Here is a 25,766-nt window from a genome sequence, read left to right as displayed (position 1 = left end):
AGAATTCATTGTTCCATCACTGATGTCAAGCCGTCCTGGCCCAGATGCAGCAAAACAGGCCCAAACCATGATACTACCACCACCATGTTTCACAGATGGGTTAAGGTTCTTATGCTGGAATGCAGTGTTTTTCCTTTCTCCAAACACTTCTCATTTAAACCAAAAAGTTCTATTTTGGTCTCATCTGTCTACAAAACATTTTTCCAATAGCCTTCTGGCTTGTTCACGTGATCTTTAGCAAACTGTAGACAAGCAGCAATGTTCTTTTGGGAGAGCAGTGGCTTTCTCCTTGCAACCCTGCCATGCATACAATTGTTCAGTGTTCTCCTGATGGTGGACTCATGAACATTTAACATTGGTTTATGTGAGGGAGGCCTTCAGTTGCTTAGGCCCTGTCCACACGGCAACGGAGTCAGGTGACTCCGATACAATTGCTTATCGTTTAGGCCTGGCGTCCAAATGGCACCGGCGTTTTGGGTGCCCAAAACGCAATCTTTTTGAGAACGGGTTCCAGAGTGGAAAGATCTGGCAACGTTGCTGTTGTGAAGTCGTCTGGATGAGTAGAACGGATTTGTTTATGATGACGTCACAACCACATGACTGTGAGTGCTTCACGCTGGGTAGAAGTGTAACGAACTCGATGCGAGTTGTCAACAAATCCTATAACTTGGTTCATGAAACGCGCTTGCAAAATATTTTCACTGTGAATATTTATTGTGTAATGGTGCAAAGTGAGAGAGAGAGAGAGAGAGAGAGACTCTGCCCTTAGGGCAGAGTCAATCCCGCCAGCAAAAATGGGGGGAAAAAAAGGAGCGATCTCACCTCTTCAGATGTTGGTTTAAGTCCTACAATACATTCCTCAAAAAGGGCGTAGAAGAGCAAATTAATCCATCAACGTGTAGCATTCAATTTATTCCGGACCATTAAAGACGCCGCCTTCCGCGTAGAATCATACGTCATCCTCGCCGCCATATTGGATAGGTCAAAGCGGAGAATAAAGATTAGCTGCGTTTAACTGTACCAACAGGTTTGCCGTCCAAACGAGATCACATGGGATTACCTTTCACAGGTGAGACTGGAAAAATACTTTTCATTGTATTTGGTCATTGTAACGTAATTTTACAAACAGATTTTCCTGACTTTGTGGCTAATATGAAGTCTCGCGCATAATAGTTTATGCGCATGCGTCCTTACTACTTCTATTGTTCTGGTGTCTCCGCAGGGACCATCTTACAGCGCCCCTAGAGGTGTGGCATGTGTATTGCATCGTTTTCAGCAAGCGTTGCGTTGCCATATGGACCTGATATTTTACTGATCGTTGCCCATTTGGACACGATATATTTTTAAATAACATCTCGTTGTCGTGTGGATGTAGCCTTAGACGTTACCCTGGTAGGGCTGGGAATCGATCCGGATTTCCTGGATCGATTCGATTTCGATTCATTAGGTCACGATCCGATTCGATCCACGATTCGATCCGATATCGATTCATGTACATATTGCTGTATTGTCACTTTAAAACTTTTAAATAAAAACTGACCCTATTGACAAACACTCCATGTCTGTTTGTGCTTGTATCTGTGTATGTGTAAGAGGGACACACAGAGAGACAAGAGTTCAAGTTTGAAAGAAAGCTTATTTATTTTGGAATGAAACATATCCAGGTTTTATTTGAAGTCTAAATCAAAATTATGACATTTGGTGGCCCTCTATTAGTTAAATAACATACCCAGGTCTGGGTTTCTGACCACAAAAAAAATAGCTCATCAGTCAAGAAATTATGTTTGACTGATAAGTCTCAGAGTGTAACAAACTATGACATTTGGTGGCCCTCTTCTAGTTAAATAACATACCCAGGTCTGGGTTTCTGAACACACACAAAAAAAAAATAGCTCATCAGTCAAGAAATTACTGTCTCGCTTAGATGTTTTCGGCTGGGCAAGACGTAGCGTGGCTCTAACCTCTTTACTAGTAGCCTAAACCCAGCATTTTCGACTACGCTGTAGGGGCGGAGGTCTTTACAAATAAAGATCCCGACTCCCTCTGTAAGGCTCATAGCACGCTTAGACTGTGGGGGAAATTTCACACCAAATGCATTTTCAAGTGCCGTCTGCTTCGCGTCAGGTTTAGCACTAGCTGTCTCGGGGTGGTGCCTGGATAAATGGTTTCTTTAGATTGGTGGTATTGCCCAGATATTTTACTTCTATTTGGCACAACTTGCAAACTGCATTCGTTTTGTCCAGTTCGTCTCTGTCCTCATACCGTTTGAAGCCGAAGTGTTTCCACACATCCGACTTCATCCCCGGCGGTGTTTTTAACCGGGCAGCTTCGTCCATCTTCTTGTTTTCTTTATAAGTTTCGTTTTGCCGGCACCCGCTTTTATAGTGCTCCTTGCGCGTTGGAGACAATAGTCCCTTGCGCGTTCGAGAAAATAGTGTTATAGGCACCTGGGAGAAATCAATTCACATGTTGTTGGATCGATATCGTGTTTTTTTTCGCGTGAATCGATATCGAATCGTGGATCGGTTTTTTTTTTGGACCACAGCTCTATACCCTGGGGTCCTTTGTGACCTCGCCGACTATGACACGCCTTGCTCTTAGAGTGATCTTTGTTGGCCGACCACTCCTGGGGAGGGTAACAATGGTCTTGAATTTCCTCCATTTGTACACAATCTGTCTGTGGATTGGTGGAGTCCAAACTCTTTAGAGATGGTTTTGTAACTTTTTCCAGCCTGATGAGCATCAACAACACTCTTTCTGAGGTCCTCAGAAATCTCCCTTGTTCGTGCCATGATACACTTCCACAAACATGTGTTGTGAAGATCAGACTTTGATAGATCCCTGTTCTTTAAATAAAACAGGGTGCCCACTCACACCTGATTTGTCATTCCATTGATTGAAAACACTTGACTCTAATTTCACCTTCAAATTAACTGCTAATCCTAGAGGTTCACATACTTTTGCCAATCGCAGATATGCAATATTGGATTATTTTCCTCAATAAATAAATGACCAAGTATAATTTTTTTTTTGTCTCATTTGTTTAACTGGGTTCTCTTTATCTACTTTTAGGACTTGTGTGAAAATCTGTTGATGCTTTAGGTCATATTTATGCAGAAATATAGAAAATTCTAAAGTGTTCACAAACTTTCAAGCATCACTGTGTGTGTGTGTGTGTGTGTGTGAGAGACCACGTGTGGTTTTCTTCTTCCAGGAGCATAAAAGGGTTTTGTAAAGGTAAGGTATGTGAGCAATGCCATTCCAGTTGCTTGTATGTGGACGGGTAACTAATTCGGTTGTACAGGACGAACAGGTTTAACCTTCTCTCTCTCGAGTTCACTGTTCACCTCTGTCTCTGATTGACCACTTTGCGTTCGTGTGTGTGTAGGTGACGCTATGTCTGCTAAAGCCATCTCAGAGCAGACGGGGAAGGAGTTCCTTTATAAACACATCTGCACCACAGCGGCTGTCCAGAACCGCTTCCTGTACGCCACCGTCACAGCCGAGACCGACTGGGAGCGACTCGCACAGGACTATCCATGGCTCTGCACTCAGGTGCCCCCCCCCCCCCCCCCCTTCTTAAAAAAAAAAATAGCAGTACCATATGATCATGCTCACAAGCCTGTTCTGTGCAGCGATTGGTTGTGAAGCCTGATCAGTTGATCAAGCGCAGGGGAAAGCTGGGACTTGTGGGCGTCGACCTCAACCTCCAAGGCGTTCGTGATTGGCTGAAGTTGCGCATGATGAAAGAAATCACAGTAAGTCCTATGTGGATAGGAGGGATCTGAATTTATCAGTAGGTATATGCTGATGATCGGTTCTGAGAGATATTAGGATATTTAGTGCGCTGTATCAGTGGCAGCGCTGAGAAACTGTACATCTGTCTTTATATTTATGTCTGTCTGAGTTATTGGTTACTCGTTGAACAGCAGTCCTGGGTGAGAGAACAGAGTAAAGCTTAGTTTAAGGTTTAAGTGTTGTCACCAAGGAGCATTGTGTTCGTCCTTCAGTTACAGAGAATCCAGTTCTCCTGCAGTCACACAACCTCGAATAAACACAACTCGCTGCGTCCATAATCCTGTACATCTTGCTCATTAAACTTCTAGAAAAATGAACAATGATCCATTCATTTGTGCCTTAGTTTAGATCTATTGTTATAAAACTGAAGTGTTAAATAATCGTAAATGTAACTGTGGCAGCGGGGGTGTGGTTGAGCGCCAGTTTGTAAATTGAGGGTGAGGCCAGGGAAGGTGAGTGGCAAAATGATTACACCCGTGTTTAACTGATGCTGTGTGTGTTTTTTGCCACTCACCTTCCCTGGCCTTGCCCTCCAATCATAAACCAGCGCTTGACCACGCCCCCCGCTGTTGCAGTAACGCGAAAACTTTTTTTTTTTTTAAATGAGTATAATCATATAAAACAAAAAATATTCATAGTACAAACATGATCCTGGGGCTGCCTTTTAAAGTGTAAAAAAAAAAAAATACAGCCTACTTTATCAGCATTAATATCAGCCTTCTGATTCTGCTCAGCTGTTTCTATTTTATTTAGTTGCTTACTAGTGATCTTCACTGGACCCTGTGCAATGTAAAGGTTTTTTTTTTTTTTTAAACCCTGCACATCCAGGTTTACTTCCTGCTCTAACAGATTGTGGTTTCCACCTCATGCCATCTAAGGGAGTTTTTCTTAATCATTCGTTACTGATCCAGGTTTCTGAATTTTGGTGTACATCACCCTCTGCTCTGCTGCTTATGAAATTTCAAAAAATCTTTCTGGAAGGAGTCTCCAGTGTTTGAGGTAAAGCTGTAACATTGCATTTTCTTTCAGCTTTATGTTAAAGGACATGGGACATGAATTTTTTTCTGGGTATAATTATGTATAAAGGACATAAGAAATGCCATCTAAATCACTGCAGGGTGTCAAAAATGTGAAAATCATCACATTCAACTTTTTTATACATCAGCGTAAAACAATGATTCGTTAATTAGCTAGGTGGTCACGTGACCCGTGACGTCACAAAAACTTTCCAAGGAGCCAGCGCTTGGGGATCTAATGTAAACAGGTTACCGAAATGGACACCATCGACAGTCACATTCCCGATGTTTAACAGAGATGTGAAGTTAGACCCTATCAATTCGAACCGATAGCTGGAAATTCACATGAACATAGATCTTGTCTTTACTCTGACGGGTCAGATGATTCTGAGAGTGAGAGTTCATTCAATCCCCATGAAACTGAAAGCAGTCGGCTCGATAACACTTCCTGGTAAGTTAAAAACAATTCTGCTCAAAGGCTAATGATCTGTTGAAAGAAGTATTATTTTTGTATCATACATTAAAAGTTCATTATAGATCTAGCTAAAGTCCGTTGCAAGCTAGTTTTTTTTTTTTTTTTTTTTTTTTTTTTTTTTTTTGCTGATATTTTTCGAGATTGAGATACAATGCTTCCAGAGTCCAAGATGAAAACATTCAAAATGGCGAAACGAGTCAGAATTATGATAATCAATAATTGATACACCCAAAATTATAATACTAATCCTTACCTCGGCTTTCAGTCGCTTAGCGAATGCACCTCGGCATTTTTCCGCATGAGGCCCATGGTAAAACCACACTTCCAGGAGGGGCTGCCATCCGCTTTCCAAGCCGGCCGAGAGCGCTCCTCGTTGGGCACGGCCAGGCGGGCGAATGCCCTGGTCCGTCCGCCCTGTCTAAAAAATAATGGTACAACTCCGAGTGAAGGTATCAATGGGCTGTCGAAGCGTGCAGAAGGTGTTACTACGCCTGTCATTATAGTGCGGACTTTCCATAGCATAGAAAATCGCTACGTTTCAATTTGTGTAACTGAACTTGTTTCATATCACTGGTCATATAAACCTATGTAAACAGGAAAAACGCGGAAGAGTTTGGTCGCATCTAACTACAGCCCCCAAAAATACCATTGGCCATGCTGAGCCTAGCTACATTGCTAACAGGCGTGACAGCGCGTCTGACTGACTGGGAGGTCACACAAAGCTCGGAGAGGTACGGAGCAGCTCGTCTCAATTCAGATAAGAGCATATTTCATTATGGAAGTACGGTGGACTGTTCCTATTTAAATGTCCATTAATGTTACAGGATTTCTTGACTGTCTCTACAGTTGTAGGAATGTTAGGCCCTGTATATTATGGCGCTATCACTGCCTCCATGAACCCGGCTATACGGCCTCTTAAATTTGGCTTGGCAATTAATATCGCTCAGTACCTGAGTATTAATGTTGAAAGAATCCTCAGTGAAATGGTCCGAACACAGTTTGTGGGAAACAGTAGGTGCAAAGTTTTTTTTCTATGGCAGTAGTGAGCCCACACTTTCCTCAGCTTCGGGTCCTTGGGGAATGCAAAAAAACTTACTCCAGGGCATTTCCCATTGGAATTATTGCAACCATAAGCAGCACAATACACCATGATGTTCAATGTACGTTAAAGACTATAAAAACAATTTTCTTGTCATTCACTTCTCCATTCATCTACCCGCTTGTGCTGTGCCCGAAAGTTTTTGTGATGTATGATCACCTGACAGCGGCTCTTCCGGTTGTAAAATATGCATATCGGAGCTTGAGCAGAAATGCCACATAATCATCACGAATATAACGATTTTGCTGAATTTAATAGATGATTTTGTATTTGTTGATGCAATTAATTCATATTTTTAATGGAAAGAAACTGATATAGCGTGCATTTATGTTTCATGTCCTTTAACACTGTAGCTCCACCTCCTGATGTTTTCACAGAGCACAGTTTGCTTTCATCATTAATCATGAAAGACCTTCAGTTCGCATGTTGTCTCTTCACGTCTGACTGATGCATTCTTTAATAAAATTGTAATTGTGAATGGTAAATTGCTGTGGTATAAGAGGAATAAAACACTTGGCGATGTGCTGTTGGAGGAGAATAATAAACTTCATGTTGGTAACAGTAACTCCGCTTCATCACGCCATGCTGCTGTGTTTACTTTCCCACTCAAACTCTGTTCAACAGAATTGTCATGTCGGCTGGAGAGTTGTGTAATTATTTAAAACCTGTTAATCAGCTGTTGTAAATATTCTTTGTTTTTCCCCATGCAGGTTGGAAAAGCGAAGGGAATCCTGAAGAATTTTCTCATTGAGCCGTTTGTCCCGCACTCGCAGGTTTTTAAAAAAAAAAAAGTGCACGTTATTTTTAAAATGTATTGCTACTGAATATTTATCTTATTTAAAATGTGATTTGTTTCTCAGGAGGAGGAGTTTTACATTTGCATCTATGCCACACGTGAGGGGGATCACGTGCTTTTCCATCACGAAGGAGGTGTGGACGTTGGGGATGTCGACTCCAAAGCACAGCATCTGATGGTTGGTGTGGACGAGAAACTCGACGAGGATGCCATTACCGGGCAGCTGCTCACACACGTCCCTGATGAGAAGAAGGAGTGAGTGTGTCTCCTTCACACTCTCACTCACTTGTTCTCTCTCTCTCTCACACATGCACACCTATTCTGTTGCACATGTTTTTAATACAAGTCCCTGTGTAAGATGTTACAGCACTGTGCTATAAATTTGTCTGTTAATGTATGTATTTTTATTCTCAGAGTTCTGGCCAGTTTTATCATCGGACTGTTTAACCTGTACGAGGATTTGTACTTCACTTATCTGGAGATCAACCCGCTTGGTACGTGCTCCTTTGATCGACGTTATCCAGCAGGAAGTAGCAGAATAAATGGTTCTGCAGGCATTTTAACATTCCACATCATGATGGTCATAATTTCATCACTGTTTATGATAATGGAATATTGAAATCAAAATGTGTGTTTTAACATGTGGATGTTCTTGGTTCTGATTGGTCAGAATTTTCCTGATTTATTTTCCTATAACAGCACAACCTCTCCTGTTTCATTCACACTTGAAAGCAGGGATAAAGCATAAATGAGTGTGAGTTTGTTGTGGCTTTTATTTATTTTTATTTATTCCCCCCAAAAGTTGTCACACAGGAAGGCGTGTACATTCTGGACATGGCAGCCAAAATCGATGCCACGGCTGATTTCATCTGCAAACCAAAGTGGGGTGATGTGGAGTTTCCTCCTCCATTTGGCAGAGAAGCCTATCCTGAGGTAATGTTTTTGCAAGAAATGATGTAACAGGGCTCTACATTAACTTTTGAAACCACTTGTCCTGTCGGTTGTCCTATTGTGGCTCAGGTGGATAAGGCGCCATACCATAAATCCGGGGACCTGGGTTCGATTCCGACCCGAGGTCATTTCCTGATCCCTCCTCGTCTCTCTCTCCCGCTCATTTCCTGTCTCTACACTGTCCTATCCAATAAAGGTGAAAAAAGCCCCAAAAAAATCTTTAAAAAAAAGTAATCAATACTTGATATACTGAGGCAAAAGTTCAAAAATATAGTAAAACAGACTGATACCATAATTCACCAATTATTATGCTGAAGTTCAGAAGCAATACATTCCAATAGAGTAGAAATTATGAACATAATTTTAAGAACAAAATAACTACTATGAGATCCAGAAACACTAACCATTTTATTTATATATAATACACACAGATCAGTACTCTGCAGTTCAGTAACCAATATCACAAAAAGTAACTATCATAAATTTTATGACTTGATGAGATCACTAGTTTGGACAAGAGAAACAAATAACAATGCTACAAATAAAAACAACTGATAACAAAATTGATTAATACTGTAAATGACTGATTATTATAACTAGATTTCAGTGTATCAAATGACAAGATAATATATCTTATGAAAACCTCCACACCTCGACTGACTCACAGATGAATGGATACAAATAAAGTTTCTATTCATCTTCATCTATCAACCCTTGAGTTCTGCTCCATCAATTGGACTCCATCAATCATTAATTTATTTATGAGAAATTGAAAACCAGAAAGTTAAAATTATATTTTCATTTTTAAATTATTAATTTTGAATATATATCCTCCACTGATTAATTGTTGTCCAATTATTTGGTGTGGCTCCTGTATGGTATTTCATGGTCAAAAAAAAGATAATTTCAAATAATCCATAATTGTATCTAAATTATAGAGCCCTATGTTTCAAATCCCTAAACTCCCATTACTAATTAGTTAATTAATATAGCTGGTAATCTAATTAGCAGCCATTTGACAGCTTGGTATTTCATAGATAACTTTCCCCACTCCTACCTCACTCCCTGTCAATCCACACGCATACAGGCGCACATTCCAATACCAGCACACCCCGCCACACACGTTCGGCTATATAATGAACACCATCAACAACAATTCAAAGCTTTGGAAATGACCACATAACGTAAATATACAGTTGAATAATGATCCCGCCAACAGAAATGTCAACAAGTCCACGTGTATGACACGATTAAAACCAATCATAAACAACCGTTTACTTTTCAGCTCAAATGCACGAAGCGGTATTGGCCAGTTTGGCAAGTGGAATATTGCGCATGCGCACATCGCTCTTTCCAAATAGAAACATCCGGCGATTCATCAAAACAATATGTCGAGTGAGATGCTTCGGAAATCATGTGAATAAACTGATAAATTTGATATGTAACCCGAATATCGGCGTATTTTGGCACTTGTCCAATCGGGCAAGTAACTGAGATGATGAACTTGTCTGACATTAAGTATCACTTGTCCCGGACAAGCGGACAACCGTTAACGTCGAGCCCTGGATGTAGGTTTTTTTTTTTTTTTTTTTTAAATTTTGGGTTTGTATGACCAGTACTTGTAGAACACGGAGCAACACAACTCCACTTTGTGTGTAGGAAGCCTACATAGCAGATCTGGATGCTAAAAGTGGTGCAAGTCTCAAACTCACCCTGCTGAACCCCAGAGGACGCATCTGGACCATGGTGGCAGGAGGAGGAGCCTCTGTCGTCTATAGGTAGGAGCAGTTAAAGGTGGTGATGAACACATTTACTCAGCGACCTCTCTCATGTTAAAGTAAAATTATTAACTTCATACATTTTGTATACTGACAAGTATGTCATCTTTATCTCGTCTCGTCTCGTCTTCTTCCGCTTATCCAGGACCGGGTCGCGGAGGCAGCAGTCTAAGCATGGAAGCCCAAACTTCCCTTTCCCCAGACACCTCGGCCAGCTCCTCGGGAAGAACACCGAGGCGTTCCCAGGCCAGCCGAGAGACATAGTCCCTCCAGCGTGTCCTGGGTCTTCCCCGGGGCCTCCTCCCGGGGGGACATGCCTGGAACACCTCCCCAGGGAGGCGTCCAGGAGGCATCCGAAAAAGATGCCCGAGCCACCTCAGCTGGTTCCTCTCGATGTGGAGGAGCAGCGGCTCTACTCCGAGCTCCTCCCGAGTGACTGTGCTTCTCACCCTATCTCTAAGGGAGCGCCCAGCCACCCTGCGAAGGAAACTCATTTCAGCCGCTTGTATCCGCGATCTTGTTCTTTCTGTCATTACCCAAAGCTCATGACCATAGGTGAGAGTCGGAACGTAGATCGACCGGTAAATTGAGAGCTTCGCCTTTTGGCTCAGCTCCTTCTTCACCACGACGGACCGGTAAAGCGACCGCATCACTGCGGAGGCTGCACCGATCCGCCTGTCGATCTCACGCTCCATCCTTCCCTCACTCGTGAACAAGATCCCGAGATACTTAAACTCCTCCACTTGAGGCAGGACTTCTCCACCAACCTGGAGAGGGCAAGCCACCCTTTTCCGGTCGAGAACCATGGCCTCGGACTTGGAGGTGCTGATTCTCATCCCAGCCGCTTCACACTCGACTGCAAACCGCCCCAGTGCATGCTGAAGGTCCTGGTTTGAAGAAGCCAACAGGACAACATCATCCGCAAAAAGCAGAGATGAAATCCTGTGGTTCCCAAACAGGATTCCTTCCGGCCCCTGGCTGCGCCTAGAAATTCTGTCCATAAAAATTATGAACAGAACCGGTGACAAAGGGCAGCCCTGACGGAGTCCAACATGCACTGGGAACAGGTCTGACTTACTGCCGGCAATGCGAACCAGACTCCTGCTCCGTTCGTACAGGGACCGGACAGCCCTTAGCAAAGAGCCCCGAACCCCATACTCCCGAAGCACCCCCCACAGAATACCACGGGGGACACGGTCGAATGCCTTCTCCAGATCCACAAAGCACATGTGGACTGGTTGGGCAAACTCCCATGAACCCTCGAGCACCCTATGAAGGGTATAGAGCTGGTCCAGTGTTCCGCGACCAGGACGAAAACCGCATTGTTCCTCCTGGATCCGAGGTTCGACTATCGGTCGAATTCTCCTCTCCAGTACCCTGGAGTAAACTTTCCCTGGGAGGCTGAGAAGTGTGATTCCCCTATAATTGGAGCACACTCTCCGGTCCCCTTTCTTAAAAAGAGGGACCACCACCCCAGTCTGCCACTCCAGAGGCACTGTCCCCGACCGCCACGCGATGTTGCAGAGGCGTGTCAACCAAGACAGCCCCACAACATCCAGAGACTTGAGATACTCAGGGCGGATCTCATCCACCCCCGGTGCCTTGCCACCGAGGAGCTTGCAAACCACCTCAGTGACTTCGGCTTGGGTAATGGACGAGTCCACCTCTGAGTCATCAGCCTCAGTCTCCTCAGTGGAAGACATGACGGTGGGATTGAGGAGATCCTCAAAGTATTCCTTCCACCGCCCGACAATGTCCCCAGTCGAGGTCAACAGCTCCCCACCCGCACTGTAAACAGTGTTGGCAGAGTACTGCTTCCCCCTCCTGAGGCGCCGGACGGTTTGCCAGAATTTCTTCGAGGCCGACCGATAGTCCTTCTCCATGGCCTCCCCGAACTCCTCCCAGTTCCGAGTTTTTGCCTCCGCAACTGCCCGAGCTGCAGCACGCCTGGCCTGCCGATACCCGTCGGCTGCCTCAGGAGTCCCGGAGGTCAACATGGCCCGATAGGACTCCTTCTTCAGCTTGACGGCATCCCTTACTTCCGGTGTCCACCACCGGGTTCGGGGATTGCCGCCACGACAGGCACCGGAGACCTTGCGGCCACAGCTCCGAACAGCTGCGTCCACAATGGAGGTAGAGAACATGGTCCACTCAGACTCAATGTCCCCCGCCTCCCTCGGAAGCTGGGAAAAGCTCTCCCGGAGGTGGGAGTTAAAGACCTCCCCAACAGAGTGCTCGGCCAGACGTTCCCAGCAGACCCTCACCATACGTTTGGGCCTGCCAGGTCTGTCCAGCTTCCTCCTCCGCCAGCGGATCCAACTCACCACCAGGTGGTGATCAGTTGACAACTCAGCCCCTCTCTTCACCCGAGTGTCCAAGACATAGGGTCGGAGATCAGATGACACGACTACAAAGTCGATCATCGACCTCCGACCTAAGGTGTCCTGGTGCCACGTGCACTTATGGACACCCCTATGCTCGAACATGGTGTTCGTTATGGACAAACTGTGACTAGCACAGAAGTCCAATAACAAAACACCACTCGGGTTCAGATCGGGGAGGCCGTTCCTCCCAACCACGCCCCTCCAGGTGTCACTGTCATCGCCCACGTGAGCATTGAAGTCCCCCAGTAGCACAATGGAGTCCCCAGTCTGAGCACCCCTCAGTACCTCTCCCAGGGACTCCAAGAAGGCCGGATACTCTATACTGCTATTTGGCCCGTAGGCACAAACAACAGCAAGAGCCCTCTCCCCAATCCGAAGGCACAGAGAGGCGACCCTCTCGTTCACTGGGGTAAACTCCAACACATGGCGGCTGAGCTGGGGAGCTATAAGGAAGCCCACACCAGCCCGCCGCCGCTCACCATGGGCGACTCCAGAGAAGTGGAAAGTCCAGCCCCTCTCGAGGAGCTGGGTTCCAGAGCCCAAGCTGTGCGTGGAAGTGAGCCTGACTATCTCTAGCCGGTACCTCTCAACCTCCCGCACAAGCTCAGGCTCCTTCCCCCCCAGCGAAGTGACATTCCATGTCCCAACAGCCAGCCGCTGTGTCCGGGGGTCAGGTCGTCGAGGCCCCTGCCTTCGACTGCCACCCAATCCACACTGCACCAAACCCCTACTGCTACCTCTGTGGGTGGTGAACCCACAGGAGGTCGGGCCCACGTCGCCTCTTCGGGCTGAGCCCGGCCGGGCCCCATGGGCAAAGGCCCGACCACCAAGCGCTCGCATACGAGCCCCAACCCCGGGCCTGGCTCCAGGGTGGGGCCCCGGCTGCGTCCTACCGGGCGACGTCACGGTCCTGGATTTTTTCTCCATAGGGGTTTTTTGGTGTCATCTTTATACCCCAATAAAATTTAAATATGAATGCGGTATTTACTGACTCCCTGGAAGCCCCACCCTCTTCCCCTCTGCTGCTCTTGCTTCGTCTTTGATTGAAAGGTGCGCTGATGCAGTGTCATTGCATTCCTGAGAATATTTTTAACTCAAAACAGTCTTTGTGTATGACTTAGATTTAACACACACTTTGCACATAATTTTAGTGGCAAGTATAATCAGTAATACACTAAGATTTTACAAAAATGCACACTCTTATTAATTGCTGTATGTAACATTTTTCTAGAATTGGGGGGAAAAGTGTGTGTGTGTGTGTGTAGTGTCTACAAAACAACTCACTATATTAAATCCATCTCCTCAACATTGGTGTTTAATCTGTGTGTTCCCAGTGACACTATCTGTGATCTGGGTGGAGTAGACGAGCTGGCGAATTATGGCGAGTATTCTGGCGCTCCGAGTGAACAGCAGACGTATGACTATGCCAAGACCATCCTCTCACTCATGACCCGCGAAAAACACCCTGATGGTGTGTGCGCGCGCGTGCGGTATAGTTGCATGCTCTACTGCGATACTTATGAAATGTGCACAATTGGGTAGGATAGAGGAATGGCAACACAAAATGGCCTTGTAGGTGTTCTATAAATTCTCCATTCATTATGGTTGTTTCTATGATTCTCTGACAGGTAAAGTTCTGATCATTGGAGGAAGCATCGCTAACTTTACAAATGTAGCAGCTACTTTTAAAGTAAGTCTTCCTCACTTTGTCAAGATGTCTGTATGCTTTTATCAAAAAAAAAAAGTGGCTTTCTTTGCACGTAATTGACCATCATGGTTTTGTTTTTTATTTTTAGGGCATAGTGAGAGCCATTAAGGATTATCAAGGTCCTCTGAAGGAGCACGAGGTCACTATTTTTGTGCGTCGAGGAGGACCGAATTACCAAGAAGGTCTCCGAGTGATGGGAGAAGTCGGTAAGTGGAGGATAGATCTGAGTGTGCTACACAATCACATTTCCCTTGACATACACTCCCCATATTGTTTAATCTCTTAATTACATATATAACAGTTGTATTGTTTGGGTATCTTCTTCTTAAGAAGACCTAAAGACTTTGATAGCATTTTTCTTATGTCAATAAAAGCTCATATTTGATTTGATGATGGTTTATTTCGAACATGTAAACAATGAATACATAAGCAGAAAACAAGAAAAGCAAAACAGCATTCGCAACAAGAACACGTAAAAAGCCACTAAATTAGAAAATAAACCATAAATAATACAGGTAATATATCAAAACAAAAATACAAACAAGGACGCACTAAGCAGTTTTGAGTTTGCATGTCTGAAAAGGAGTGGGCTGAAGTAAAAACTTATTTAATCCCACCCCTCTTCTTTAGTCAATTTAAATTGATTATCTAGCTTCCTTTTTTTTTATTTATATACACACACTGTATATTACTTATTACTTCAACTATTCAGATATCAATTCTCTATGACTATATCATATAATTAATTATATGTATATCCATGTGTCTACACAAGTTTACTACTAATACCACGCTCATAATGGAGAAGAACAAGATAAAAAAAAAACAAATAGACGATGACTCAAAGAAGAAAATAAAAAAAATACACCGTAAACAGCCAGTTATGATTAATCCCCTTCATCCTTATACCTTGTGAAAAATCTAATTTTTGTACCTCTTTTTAAACCGCTTCATGCCTGGACAGCCCTTGAGCTCCTCATTTAAACTGTTCCACCACTTCACCCCAGAAACAGATACAAAAACTTCTCTTGGTTGTGCGCACCCTATAATTTTTAAATTTAAACGAACCCCTTAAATTATAACTCCCTTCTCTTTCAGTGAACAGTTTTTGAATATTATGTGGTAGTTGATTTATTGTTTTGCTTTGAGTAATATTTGTGCCGTTTGATTAGTCCACCAGATCTGCAAATTTCGGTATTTCTGACTGTAAGAATAATGTATTTGTATGATCCCGATAACCAGCCTTGTGTATAATCCTTATAGCTCTTGAGAATTGAATGTATTGTATTTTTGTAATTATTGCCCCATACCTCTGCACAGTAACTTAAATAAGGTGAAACCAGGGAACAGTAAAGAATCTGGAGTGAATTGTGAGCTAGAAACTGTTTGACTTTGTTTAATATTGCAATACTAATTGATACTTTGGATTGTATGATTTTAAAATGTGGTTTCCAGCTGAGTTTATCAATAGTTGTTCCAAGAAATTTGATTTTCTTAACTCTTTCTATAATAACCCCATCTATTTGAATATTTGTGTTTTTGTTACCAAATAATATTACTTTGGATTTGTTCAAGTTTAATGATAATTTGTTACTGTTGAACCATATTATTAATTTACTTATTTCTGTTGTGATCTCCTGCAATAGTTCCATTAAATTATCACCAGAAAAGAGGATATTTGTATCGTCAGTAAACAAGACCAGCTTCATTACTTTAGATACACTACATATGTCGTTTTATTTATATATAAGTATAAAAAAAACAACTTTGGTCCTAACATTGACCCCTGTGGAACACCACAAGTTATGTCCAAACGTGAGGAGGAACAATCTCCCAGCTTCACAAACTGTCTTCTGTTACTTAAGTAGCTTTTAACCCAGTTTAAAACTACCCTGATACCATATCGTTCCAGTTTTTTTTTATTAATGTCATGATTTATTGTATTAAATGCTTTCTTTAAATCAATGAATATTCCAACTGCGTGTTTTTTTTTTGTTTTTTTTTTTTCCTGCTCTATGGAATTGATTTCAACTAATTCTATTAAAGCCAGTGATGTTGATCTATATGCTCTAAATCCATATTGACTGTCACCAAGTAGTTTGTCAGTGAATTTATCCAATCGGTTATTGAAAAGTTTTGAGAATTTTGGAGAATTGCAGAAGTAGTGAGACAGGTCTGTAGTTTGTGAAGTGGTGTTTGCTCCCAGATTTGTACAGAGGAATGACTTTTTTTTTTTTGCTGTGTGTGTGTAAGAGAGAATGGTTTGGATATTCCATCAATAACATTTTTCAATATCATCATGTCTGTGTCATCGCAGTTGGGGTGTGTGTGTGTGTGTGTGTGTATATGTATGTGTATATATATATATATATATATATGTGTTTTGTTTTTTTTTTTTTTTTAAAAATACATTTCCCAACAATTTCTTTTTCTTCCACTGCTGTGAGCAGAGGCTTCAAAGTTTGGGAGAATGGCAGGGTACAAATAATTTACAGCAGGGTGCAAAATGGTAAAATGTCTGCCAGCGGCAGACATAATGCACGCAAAGCGTGCAGGGGGGGTTTCAAAGGGGGGTGCGCCCCCCCTTTGGGCATGGAAAATTTTATGAAATGCACTGAGAAATGGTGGCCTCTGGTAACTTTTAACAGTGAAAATAAAGGGTAATCAATACCATTTGGAAACTTGAAATATGAAACCATACCTCAGTCATTTTATCAAATTTCAGAAATATTTGCAAACAAAGTAGTCCGATTGAAATCCACATATGGATGATATAATAATTTTAAGTCTGATGTGCACTTTGACTAAGCTAAGGTGACAAGTTTCTCCAGATTCTCTAATGCTATTGAAGAATATGGTGAAATCTTGAATACAGATGAACTAGTTTGTGTGTGTGTGTGTATAGTGCTGTCAAAAATGTCGCGTTATTAACGCGTTAACTTGACTCAATTTTAACGACGATCATTTTTTTTTTTTTTTATCGCAAGATTAACGCTCTGTGACATGATGTAGGTTTTTCATAAGCTTTTGAAACTGCCATGAACTTGGAACAGGGACTTCGCTTAGAAAACCGATAGCAGCTAGACTGTAATGCCACACCCCGCACAGCCAGAGTCCTCTGCCCTCCCCCCAAAGAACCAGCGTGGGCAGGGTGCGCTAGTAGAGATGGGATTTATGGCTCTTTGATGGGATCCGCATCTTTGTGATCCGTTCTTTGAAAAGAGCCGTTCAAAAGACTGGCTCATTTGGCTCTTTTTAAATATTTATTCAGTTTTAAGAAGGCAGCGTCTAAAGAAGCCAGATCCCTCTGAACTGTAAACTCAATGCTATCCCAGAAATCCTTCCTGTAATATGCAAATTTGGCCACCTCTGATTGGACAGCGCGACGCATCAACAGGCAGAAAGTGTAAAAGTACAAAATGTGTTAAGTGAGCTGAAACAGTAAAGATCAGATTCAATGCAATATTTATCAACGAACAACTTAAAGTTAATATAATAGTGTACTTTACATTATCAAGCATGTCAAGCCTACCGTCACTGTGTAACCTGTCTCTCTGATTAGAGTTGTAGACTAACTCAAGCAATAGATCACTTCACTCTTGGTTCTCTTGCTAGCCCCGCGCCGGTGCTGGACTTAGGTTTCACTTTGCAGTGGCTGTGTCAAGACGTGTTATGCTTTGCAATAAAAAAAAAAACATTGGTACAAAGCAAGTCTGTTCTCTTTTATGCTGATAAGAGAATTGCAATTTTTTTTTTTTTTTAATGTCACAAAAATGCGATTAAATTGCAATTAATCGCGAGTTAACTATGACAGTCGCGACATTAATCGCGATTAAATATATTAATCGCTTGACAGCATATAGACACACACACACACATATATACACTGGAGATCAAAATTAGAGAACAACTTATAAAAACTTGAATAATTTTGAAATAATACCATCTTCACTGCTCAACAGTTTAAGGACATTTTGTTGTGTCTATACCATGCTACAACAACACTTTTTCACAAAATGGATAACGCATTTCAACAAAAAACCTGCATTTTGCAAAAAATGCACTGATCAAAATTAGAGAACACTTTCAGGTGCCTCCCACTTAATGGTGCTAATCTAGCACATGGTGCTAATTTCCTTGATTATCAGTCAACCCCTATTTAAGTGGCATTCTAACTGCCAGTTTCATTGACTTTGCAAGATGGTGGGTCGTTCTAAAGTGACTGAAAGCCTCCGGCAGCAGGTTGTCCAGATGAAAACCAAAGGGATGACCCTGTCAGCCATAGCAAGACAAGTTGATCGTTCCAAATCTGTGATTTCAAGAATATTGAATCTTTACAAAACTACAAACTCATTCAAGTCGCCCAAGAAGGCTGGTCGTCCACGGAAGACAAATGCAAGAGAGGACAGGTCACTGCGAAGGATGTCAATGGGTAATCGTTTCCATACTGCAGGTGGAATTGCTCGCCAGTTCAGTGCTGAACATGGTAAGGATCTGTCTCGCCATACAGTGGCTCGCCGTTTAAGAGCATTTGGACTGAAGGCCCACACTGCAGTGACCAAACCTCTCATTAGCAAAAAAAATCAAAAAGCTAGACTGAGCTTTGCTGAGGAGCATGTTGTGTGGACAGAGGAGAACTGGTCCAGGGTTCACTTCAGTGATGAAAGCAAATTTAATTTATTTGGGTCTGATGGGAAGCATTATGTTCGGTGACACATTGGAGAAAGACTAAACCCAAAGTGTGTAAAGAAGTCAGTGAAAGGTGGAGGAGGAAGTGTCATGGTTTGGGGCATGTTTTCTGCTGCGGGAGTTGGGCCTCTTGTACAGCTACATGGCCGAGTGAATGCAAATGTGTATCAGAACCTTCTTCAACAGCACATGGTTCCTTACTTGCGTTCATCGCCCAATCAGCCTGCAGTCTTTATGCAGGACAATGCTCCATGTCACACAGCAAAACGGGTAAAGAATTTCCTTGAAGGTGAAAACATTGAATTAATGGCATGGCCTGCCCAGAGTCCTGATCTCAACCCAATAGAGAACCTCTGGAAAATCCTTGGTGACAAAGTTATGGTCAAGAAACCCTCTACAATCACCGAACTGTGGAGGAGGCTGGAAGAAGAATGGACCAAAATCACACCAGAGCAGTGTGAGAGACTAGTGCTATCCTGTGGCCGCAGATGTGCTGAAGTCATTCACAGCAGAGGCCTGTACACTTCTTACTAATTGCTGACTGTTGTAACCTTCAGATTTTTGTTCCAGATTGTTGTTCTCTAATTTTGATCAGTGCGTTTTCTGAAAAATATTTTTTTTTGTGAAATGCCTTTAGTCATTTTGTGAAAAAAATGTTGTTGAACCATGATATGGACACAATAAAATGTCATTTAACTGTTGAGCAGTGAAGATGGTATTATTTCAAAATTATTCAAGTTTTTATAAGTTGTTCTCTAATTTTGATCTCCTGTGTGTGTGTGTGTATGTATGTATGTATATATGTGTGTATATATATATATATATATATATATATATATATATATATATATATAATTATATAAAATTTATTTTTATATACAGTGGTGCTTGAAAGTGTGTGAACCCTTTAGAATTTTCTAGATTTCTGCATAAATATGACCTAAAACAAGATCAGATTTTCACACAAGTCCTAAAAGTAGATAAAGAGGACCCAGTTAAACAAATGAGACAAAAATATTATACTTGTTCGTTTATTTATTGAGGAAAATGATCCAATATTACATATCTGTGAGTGGCAAAAGTATGTGAACCTTTGCTTTCAGTATCTGGTGTGACCCCCTTATGCAGCAATAACTGCAACTAAACATTTCCAGTAACTGTTGATCAGTCCTGTGCACTGGCTTGGAGGAATTTTAGCCCATTCCTCCATATAGAACAGCTTCAACTCTGGGATGTTGGTGGGTTTCCTCACATGAACTGCTCGCTTCAGGTCCTTCCACAACATTTCGATTGGATTAAAGTCAGGACTTTGACTTGGCCATTCCAAAACATAAACTTTTTTTATTCTTCTTTAACCATTCTTTGGTAGAACGACTTGTGTGCTTAGGGTCATTGTCTTGCTGCATGACCCACCTTCTCTTGAGATTCAGTTCATGGACAGATGTCCTGACATGTTCCTTTAGAATTCGCTGGTATAATTCAGAATTCATTGTTCCATCAATGATGGCAAGCCGTCCTGACCCAGATGCAGCAAAACAGGCCCAAACCACAATACTACCACCACCATATTTCACAGATGGGATAAGGTTCTTATGCTGGAATGCAGTGTTTTTCCTTTCTCCAAACATAACACTTCTTATTTAAACCAAAAAGTTCTATTTTGGTCTCATCCGTTGACAAAACATTTTTCCGATACCCTTCTGGCTTGTCCATGTGATCTTTAGCAAACTGCAGACGAGCAGCAATGTTCTTTTGGGAGAACAGTGGCTTTCTCGTTGCAACCCTGCCATGCACACTATTGTTGTTCAGTGTTCTCCTGATGGTGGACTCCTGAACATTAACATTAGCCAATGTGAGAGAGGCCTTCAGTTGCTTAGAAGTTACCCTGGGGTCCTTTGTGACCTCACTGACTATAACATGCCTTGCTCTTGGAGTGATCTTTGTTGGTCGACCACTCCTGGGGAGGGTAACAATGGTCTTGACTTTCTTCCATTTGTACACAATCTGTCTGACTGTGGATTGGTGGAGTCCAAACTCTTTAGAGATGGTTTTGTAACCTTTTCCAGCCTGATGAGCATCAACAACGCTTTTTCTGAGGTCCTCAGAAATCTCCTTTGTTCATGCCATGATACACTTCCACAAACGTGTTGTGAAGATCAGACTTTGATAGATCCCTGTTCTTTAAATAAAGCAGGGTGCCCACTCACACCTGATTGTCATCCCATTGATTGAAAACACCGGACTCTAATTTCACCTTCAAATTGACTGCTAATTCTAGAGGTTCGCATACTTTTGCCACTCACAGATGTGTAATATTGGATCATTTTCCTCAATAAATAAATGACCAAGTATAATATTTTTGTTTCGTTTGTTTAACTGGGTTCTCTTTATCTGCTTTTAGGACTTGTGTGAAAATCTGATGATGTTTTAGGTCATATTTTTGCAGAAATATAGAAAATTCTAAAGGGTTCACAAACTTTTTTTCAAGCACCACTGTGTATATATAAGAGAGAGATGCAAGTATGAATTTTTCATGGGGTGGGATGGTTTGGAACAGGTCATCTAAAATTGGGATAGCATTTACCCGGGACGGGTATTTGAGGCGGGTCGTCTAGCTTAAGCTTGATTAGCGTTGTTACGCACGCAGTTTGTTTGTTTTTTTGAGCAGCTGTCAAACGCAGAGTCAACTTTACGATCTGCGATTATAATGTCTTAAGCAAGGCTGAGAAACGGTGGACTAAGACGTATTTATTTTTCTATATCAACACAATGACAGAATACATTTGCGTTCAAAACGTACCTTTCCCTCTATACCTTTTTAGCCACGCATCCAGCATGGAGCCGCTTGCAACTCTCTTCGTCGCCATTTGTGAGTCACATCATGGTATGAACCATTCACAGTCCATGGAACACTCTAAGCCAATCAGAGTACGGCTTACATATGGCACAAGGGGCAGTAATGGCTGCACTCGTGTCGAGGATGTAAACAAAGTTGACGTGGCAACGGACATACATGACATAGTGGATGTAATTTACGTTCACAACTTTTTTTTGCTGTCAGAAATATTTAATATTAAATTTTGTGACTCGACTGACAATAGCCGGCGGCATAACAAGCCACAGACGGCGATTTGCCGCCGGTGACCGGCTACTTTTGAGACCGCTGTGTGAGGAACATTTGGCCCTTTTCCACTACCCTTTTTCAGCTCGCTTCAGCTCACTTCAGCCCAACACGGCTCACGTTTCGACTATCCAAAAACAGCACGACTCGGCTCGCTTCAGCCCTGCTTAGCCCCTAAAACTCGCACGGTTTTGGAGTGGGGCTGAAGCGAGCCAAACTGAGCTGAGTGAGGCTAGGGGTGTGAGCAGACACTCCCCTTTGCACTGATTGGTGAGGAGGAGTGTCCTCACATGCTCACACACGCCCCGCGGGCACGCTGGGATCTGTAAACACCGTAAACCCGGAAGAAGAATTACGAGAATTATGAAGCCTTATGCGCCTTGCCTCATCTATACGCTCTTGCCAGTATCTGTTGGCGTTGTCGGTGACAACAAGCCACAGCACCAAGACCAGCAACACTAACGACTCCATGTCCTCCATGTTTATTGTTTACTCTCCGGGTTGTGAGACTACCGCTTAAAATCTCACTGATGTCACTGTTTGCGCCGCCAAACGACATCACGTGACGTCCACCCACTTTCGCTAACTCCACTCAATGTGTCCACCCACTTCCAGCCAGCACGGTTCAGCGCGGTTGTAGTCGAAATGCAACTCAAACAGCCCCGCTCAGCTCGACTCAGCCCGACTCAGCACGGCACGGCTCAGCCGCGTTGGTAGTGGAAAAGCGGCAATTGAAAAAGGATTATTATCTATCAAATTGCCCAGATTTTCAACAGATGTTCCTGGATCTGGGATTTGTTCTGCTAAGATTGGTCCTACATTTACAAAGTAATGGTTTAAGCCAGGGGTTCTCAACCTTTTGCAACCTGGGCCCCACCAAAGCTGGTTCATTGCAGTTGGGGGCCCCTCTTCTCGCCCCGCCCCCATCCCCCCCCCAAACACACTCACCCGCAGTGACGCCACCCGACCTACAGCACCTTACATCGACCGATAGATAGATAGATAGATAGATAGATAGATAGATAGATAGATAGATAGATAGATAGATAGCCCTGGGCTAGATTATTATTATTATTAGTAGTAGTAGTAGTAGTAGCAGCAGTAGTAGCATTATCCATTCCATAGAAATACATAGGCCTATTATCATTATTAGGCTATTGTTATAATTGGCAGTAGCACCACATTTCTAATCTGCTTTCGGGCATTATTATAATTATTATTATTATTATGGCCTATTATCATTACTAAGCTGTTGGCAGTAGTACAAGACTTATGTTCTTTCAGGCATTATTATTATTATTAGGCCTATTATTATTATTATTATTGCTGTTGTTGGTTGTTGATATTATTATTATTATTATTATTATTATTATTATTATTATGCTATTATTAATAATAGGCATCATTATTATTATTATTATTATTATTATTATTATTATTATTAGTGTTTTTATTAGGTATTTTATTAGGCTTATCATTAGCTGGCTATTGATATCATTGGGAATTGGGACCAGGCGTGAATTTAGGTTTTACTTTTTACTGTGCCTTTGTGATCTGCATTTGCGTTAATGCGAGACCTGAGCCTGCTTTGCCTTACAAAGATCCTCGATTCTTGGCGAAATGTTTGACAAGCACAGTCTCAAGTCATCCTCAATTTGCGCACGATTGCGATATTTCGTTTTGAGCGCAGTCATTTTTGAAAATCCTGCCTCACACAAGTAGGTCGATGCGAATGGGATGAGCAGTTTCAAGGCTACGTCACACAGTTGCGGGTACTCCTGCATCAATGCTGCCCAGAATGTCGAAAGAGGGCATGAGGTGAAGACTGCCTTAAGTCTACTGTCACTCTTCAGCTCAATAAGCTGTTCCTGCATGTCAACTGGAAGTTCGTCAGCAGTACACACAAATGGATCTCGAACCCACGCAAAAGAGCGATAATCCTCTGTGAAGTATGCCGCAAACTGTTTTCTCATTACCGACAGGTGCTCTGACGCTGCTTGAAAGACAGATGAGAAATCGTGGGAAGTGCCTGCATTACTGATAAAGTCTGCAAGGCTTGGGAACATATCACAGTTCCCCCGACTGATGCGGCCACACACACAAGATTTTATGATAGATTTTATAATAGTATTGATTTGTATGTAATAGTCCAATGTCCTGCATTTTGACATGGGTAAATGTGTTGTATCTGCTTAGCTACTATAGCCTGTTAGCCCCAGATTTTTTTTTTCCCTCCGTCCATGAAGCCTACTCGCGACCCCCCTGGAGTACCTCCGCGCCCCACCAGGGGGGCGCGCCCCCCCGGTTGAGAACCACTGGTTTAAGCTATTAACTACCACATCCATATTATATTCATCTTTGTCATTATTAAGAAAGTACCTTGGATAATTTGTCTTGACCCATTTTTTTTTTTTTTTTTAATAATACTGTTCAAAGTGCTCCAAATTTACTTTGATGATATTTCTGTTTTCGTTTAATTTCTTATAATATTCTTTCTTAGCAGCCCTTATAATATTAATTTATTTTTATATTTTTTATATCTATCCTCTGCCTCTTTAGTTTTCTGCTTTATGAACTCTCTATACAATGTATTTTTCTTTTTACAGGCATTTTGTAAACCCCTTGTAATCCATGGATATACAGTATGTTTGACTTTTCTACTGTATTGAACAATTGGGCAATTTTTATTATATAATGTAAATATCCTCAAGAATTTCTCATATGCTTTACTTATGTCTTTTAGTCGGTATAGTTCATCCCAATTTTGTGCCAGCAAGTCATTTCTGAAAGTGTTCATTGATATTTCCTCTGATCTAAGTTGTCTGAAAAGTTTTTTGTGTTTTCTGGTTTATTTTTCATAAACTGAGAACTAGTAAATGATCACTATCATTTATCAATAGTCCACTTACTAAACTGTTAGTGAATATCATCTATGAGGGTGGCTCCGTGTGAGGTGATTTTCTTCTGGGTCTAGTAATTTTCGGGAATAAGGCCATACTGTACATTATGTTGATAAAATTGTCTGTCATTTTGTGTTTATTTGGATTGAGCAGGTCAATATTGACGTCTCCGCATATATTTACTAATAATAGGTTAATATATTTGTAGGAAAGACCACTGGGATTCCCATCCACGTGTTCGGCACAGAGACTCACATGACCGCCATTGTTGGCATGGCGCTTGGCCATCGTCCAATCCCGAATCAGCCTCCAGTTGCTGCCCATACTGCTAACTTCCTGCTTAATTCGAGTAGCAGTGCTGCGGTTAGTGAGCGTCTGTAGATATTTAATTCCTTCACCCAGTTTATGCTTTGTAGTTTTATATACATTATGCGCACACATTTCACACTTATTGATTTTCTCTTCCCTCTCAGACTCCAGCAACAACCAGAACTGCTTCATTTTCTGAACACAGACCCAACAATGACATCACACCAGCTAAAAAGCCCAAAGCTGGCATTCCACCAGGTAATTAGAAACCACCTGAAAGACATTGACTTGACCAGTTGACCATGAGGATCTGTCCACCAACCACAGTGTGTTTAGAAGGGGTACTAAGTAATTTTATGTGCTTGGTTGAGTTTTTAGCTTTCTTTGAGAAAGTGGGTGGGTTTCCGGTGAGGGGTGGAAACCACAGGTGCTTTTGGCCCAAACTGTTCTGGGACTTTGAGAGGAACTACTCAATGGCTAGCTATCCTAAGAACTGCATACTTTGAAGGACTTTTTGCAATCACACCACCAGTAGGAATGCTGAAGTGATGTAAGTGGGCTTGCTAGTGTGATAACAGGAAATGCTCGTGAAGATTTTTAGATTTCGGTTGGCCATGTCAAAATCATGTTGTATTTCCTCTGTCGCATATACCCTCAAAGCCTCAACTTCACTGTTGGTCCTCTTTTAATACTAACACTTAAGAGCTGTTTACACAGCTGATGTTTTACACTGATTTTTAAA

General features: G+C 42.2%; 1 protein-coding gene across 6 annotated transcripts in view; it reads left to right on the top strand.

The window, feature by feature from the left end:
- Positions 1–25,766, top strand: part of aclyb (ATP citrate lyase b) — a 61,474-nt gene that overhangs the window by 5,567 nt on the left and 30,141 nt on the right. For all 6 annotated transcript variants that reach the window (XM_060939303.1, XM_060939304.1, XM_060939307.1 and 3 more), the window contains exons 2-13: positions 3,389–3,555; positions 3,636–3,758; positions 7,099–7,161; positions 7,249–7,439; positions 7,599–7,678; positions 7,987–8,117; positions 9,795–9,913; positions 13,632–13,768; positions 13,926–13,987; positions 14,094–14,211; positions 24,924–25,078; positions 25,189–25,282. In XM_060939303.1, the coding sequence (XP_060795286.1) occupies positions 3,397–3,555; positions 3,636–3,758; positions 7,099–7,161; positions 7,249–7,439; positions 7,599–7,678; positions 7,987–8,117; positions 9,795–9,913; positions 13,632–13,768; positions 13,926–13,987; positions 14,094–14,211; positions 24,924–25,078; positions 25,189–25,282 (1,432 nt within the window). In that variant the 5' untranslated portion in view covers positions 3,389–3,396. The remainder of the gene's footprint in view (positions 1–3,388; positions 3,556–3,635; positions 3,759–7,098; positions 7,162–7,248; positions 7,440–7,598; positions 7,679–7,986; positions 8,118–9,794; positions 9,914–13,631; positions 13,769–13,925; positions 13,988–14,093; positions 14,212–24,923; positions 25,079–25,188; positions 25,283–25,766) is intronic.

This window comes from Neoarius graeffei, chromosome 14, assembly GCF_027579695.1.
Source record: "Neoarius graeffei isolate fNeoGra1 chromosome 14, fNeoGra1.pri, whole genome shotgun sequence".
Classification (NCBI taxonomy): Eukaryota; Metazoa; Chordata; class Actinopteri; order Siluriformes; family Ariidae; genus Neoarius; species Neoarius graeffei.
The sequence above is the reverse complement of the archived record's forward strand: the minus strand, read 5'-3'. Positions and strand labels throughout refer to the sequence as shown.